At 48.5% G+C, this 1,906-nt stretch overlaps 1 protein-coding gene across 1 annotated transcript; it reads left to right on the top strand.

Moving 5' to 3' along the window:
* Window positions 1–1,039: 1,039 nt before the first annotated feature.
* Window positions 1,040–1,288, top strand: EDB91DRAFT_1008356 (uncharacterized protein; the record flags this gene model as incomplete). Its single annotated transcript, XM_041312362.1, has 1 exon — window positions 1,040–1,288. A coding segment is annotated over one exon (249 nt), but the record flags the coding sequence as incomplete, so codon positions are not given.
* Between the last annotated feature and the right edge of the window lie 618 nt (window positions 1,289–1,906).

Below are 1,906 nucleotides of genomic sequence, written 5' to 3'. Positions count from 1 at the left end.
ATATGATATCCCTGTGCAGCGAACGCTAACACCACTTCGCAATGCATGTGGTCTTGCACCGTAACAATAACAGCATCCGCTAGGCGCTTCCCAGTAATTTTAATGGTCTCCGCGGAAGCCTTCAAGAGCTCCTCCCAGGTATTAAACACGAGGGTCCGATCAAGCGTGTGATTGCGGACAAAGAGATCGCGGGTCTTTGGCCTCGGATCTGCAATAGCCACGACCTTGCACTTCTGCGGATAATCAAGGGCATATTCGGCATAGGTCTATGTATTACAAGCGTCAGTGCACTGGGAGACGGATCACAGACGACTACATACGGTCCCTCTCTGACCACAGCCAATGACAGCAAGCGTGGTAGGGTCATTAGGCAGAAATGTCATGGTCGTGGACGGGGAGTAGGTGGACCTGAGGTTCGAGCGAGACCACAGGGGCTTTATAGGATGCAAACGCTACATGTAATGATGATAACCAATGATATACCTGTTAAGAGAATTGAGCACGCCAGGTGAAAATCAGCAGTGACGACGCGGCATGGATGAAGTTTGACGCGGAAGTGACGAGGCAGTGACGCGACAAAATGTGGCTTGACGCAGCATGGATAAGGTTTCCGAGTCATGCAGTATGGAGTGAAACGGCGAACTCCCAAGTATGGAAGCTTCTCAACGACGACGAAACTTTCGAGGGAATGCATGAAGTGATATTTGAGGGTAATGTAGAAAAAGAGACGTGTCAGGACGTGTCTATTTGTTGTGAAGCCCATGGGCCATAGACCATCACAAGCCCATCATTGAAATTCGCGAATTCTGACGCTGCCTTAGCTATAGTTGGGCGATTACCACGTGCTACAAAGCTCAAGCGCTCACAAGCCATGACGTGAACGGGATCGACGCGTAGAGTGTCAGCGCAACCACAAGTTCATCAGAAACACAGCAGCCAAGTAAAGTCAATATTCCCGACTCGTAGGGGAGAGCTTTGTTTTTTACAGCTGTTTGCAAAACTAATGTCACTTGACCATTCGACTCTGGATAATGGATGAGAGTTGGAGGATATAAGTGAAGCACTTGGTATTAGCGGGAGGAGCTGCTACTGCTGGCGGCGGATATTCCAGGAGTTCGGTGCTGCCACGAGGCCTCCATCTCCACTCACCGGCCGTACTCGAGCAATTACACGTGCACTGTTGACAGCTGTTGAAGATATCTTTGCTGTAGATTCTGATCTCTTCCTTGATGAGATCTGCACATGGCTTGCAGTCGGGCACGATATCATTGTCAGTACTTCCATCCTATCATGCCAACCTCAAAAGAAGCTGGTCTCACACAAGATCCTTTGAAAACTTGCTTCCGAACGTGCCGTCAGCGCTCTCGTCATATGGCCGCGGCTGCCATGTTGCATGGTCTTGCTGGGATCTTGATTGTGTGCTTTTCTGAACCGGGGCGAGTTTCGTTCTTTTTGCCATGATAAAACAGGTTGGTATGACACGGTAGTAAAGGTAGTAGAAGGACTATAAAGGGCGCCTGAAAAAAATGTGTACAAGTTGCAGGAAGCCCCGGCTACTTACGATGGCATTGTTTATATCAATTTCCTTTTTCGGTCAAGGAAGGTGGGCCGAAATTTGTATGCGATTGACATAGGTTTTGCAACAGCTGTCACATCGGTGACGAAATCTGGTCACTGGGAATGGACCGGAATCGTGAACGTCTAGTTTGGTGTTGTATTTCAAATCGAGATCTAGATAGGTGGCGTGATGCTGTTCGAGTACCTCTTGACGTCGAGCGTGGTTTTTCTCCTTGTTGTATTTGACGCGCTGATCATGACTAAGTGATTGTCTTGTCGACTTTCCTCGTTCTCTTGTCGTTAAATATCTGTAATGCGCGCGCAGCTCGTCTATTACGAACGAGCGATT

The sequence above is a fragment of the Suillus paluster genome, assembly GCF_016628075.1.
Source record: "Suillus paluster strain FC165 chromosome Unknown EDB91scaffold_645, whole genome shotgun sequence".
NCBI lineage: Eukaryota > Fungi > Basidiomycota > Agaricomycetes > Boletales > Suillaceae > Suillus > Suillus paluster.
Note: the sequence above shows the minus strand (reverse complement) of the source record. Positions and strands in the feature narration are given on the sequence as shown.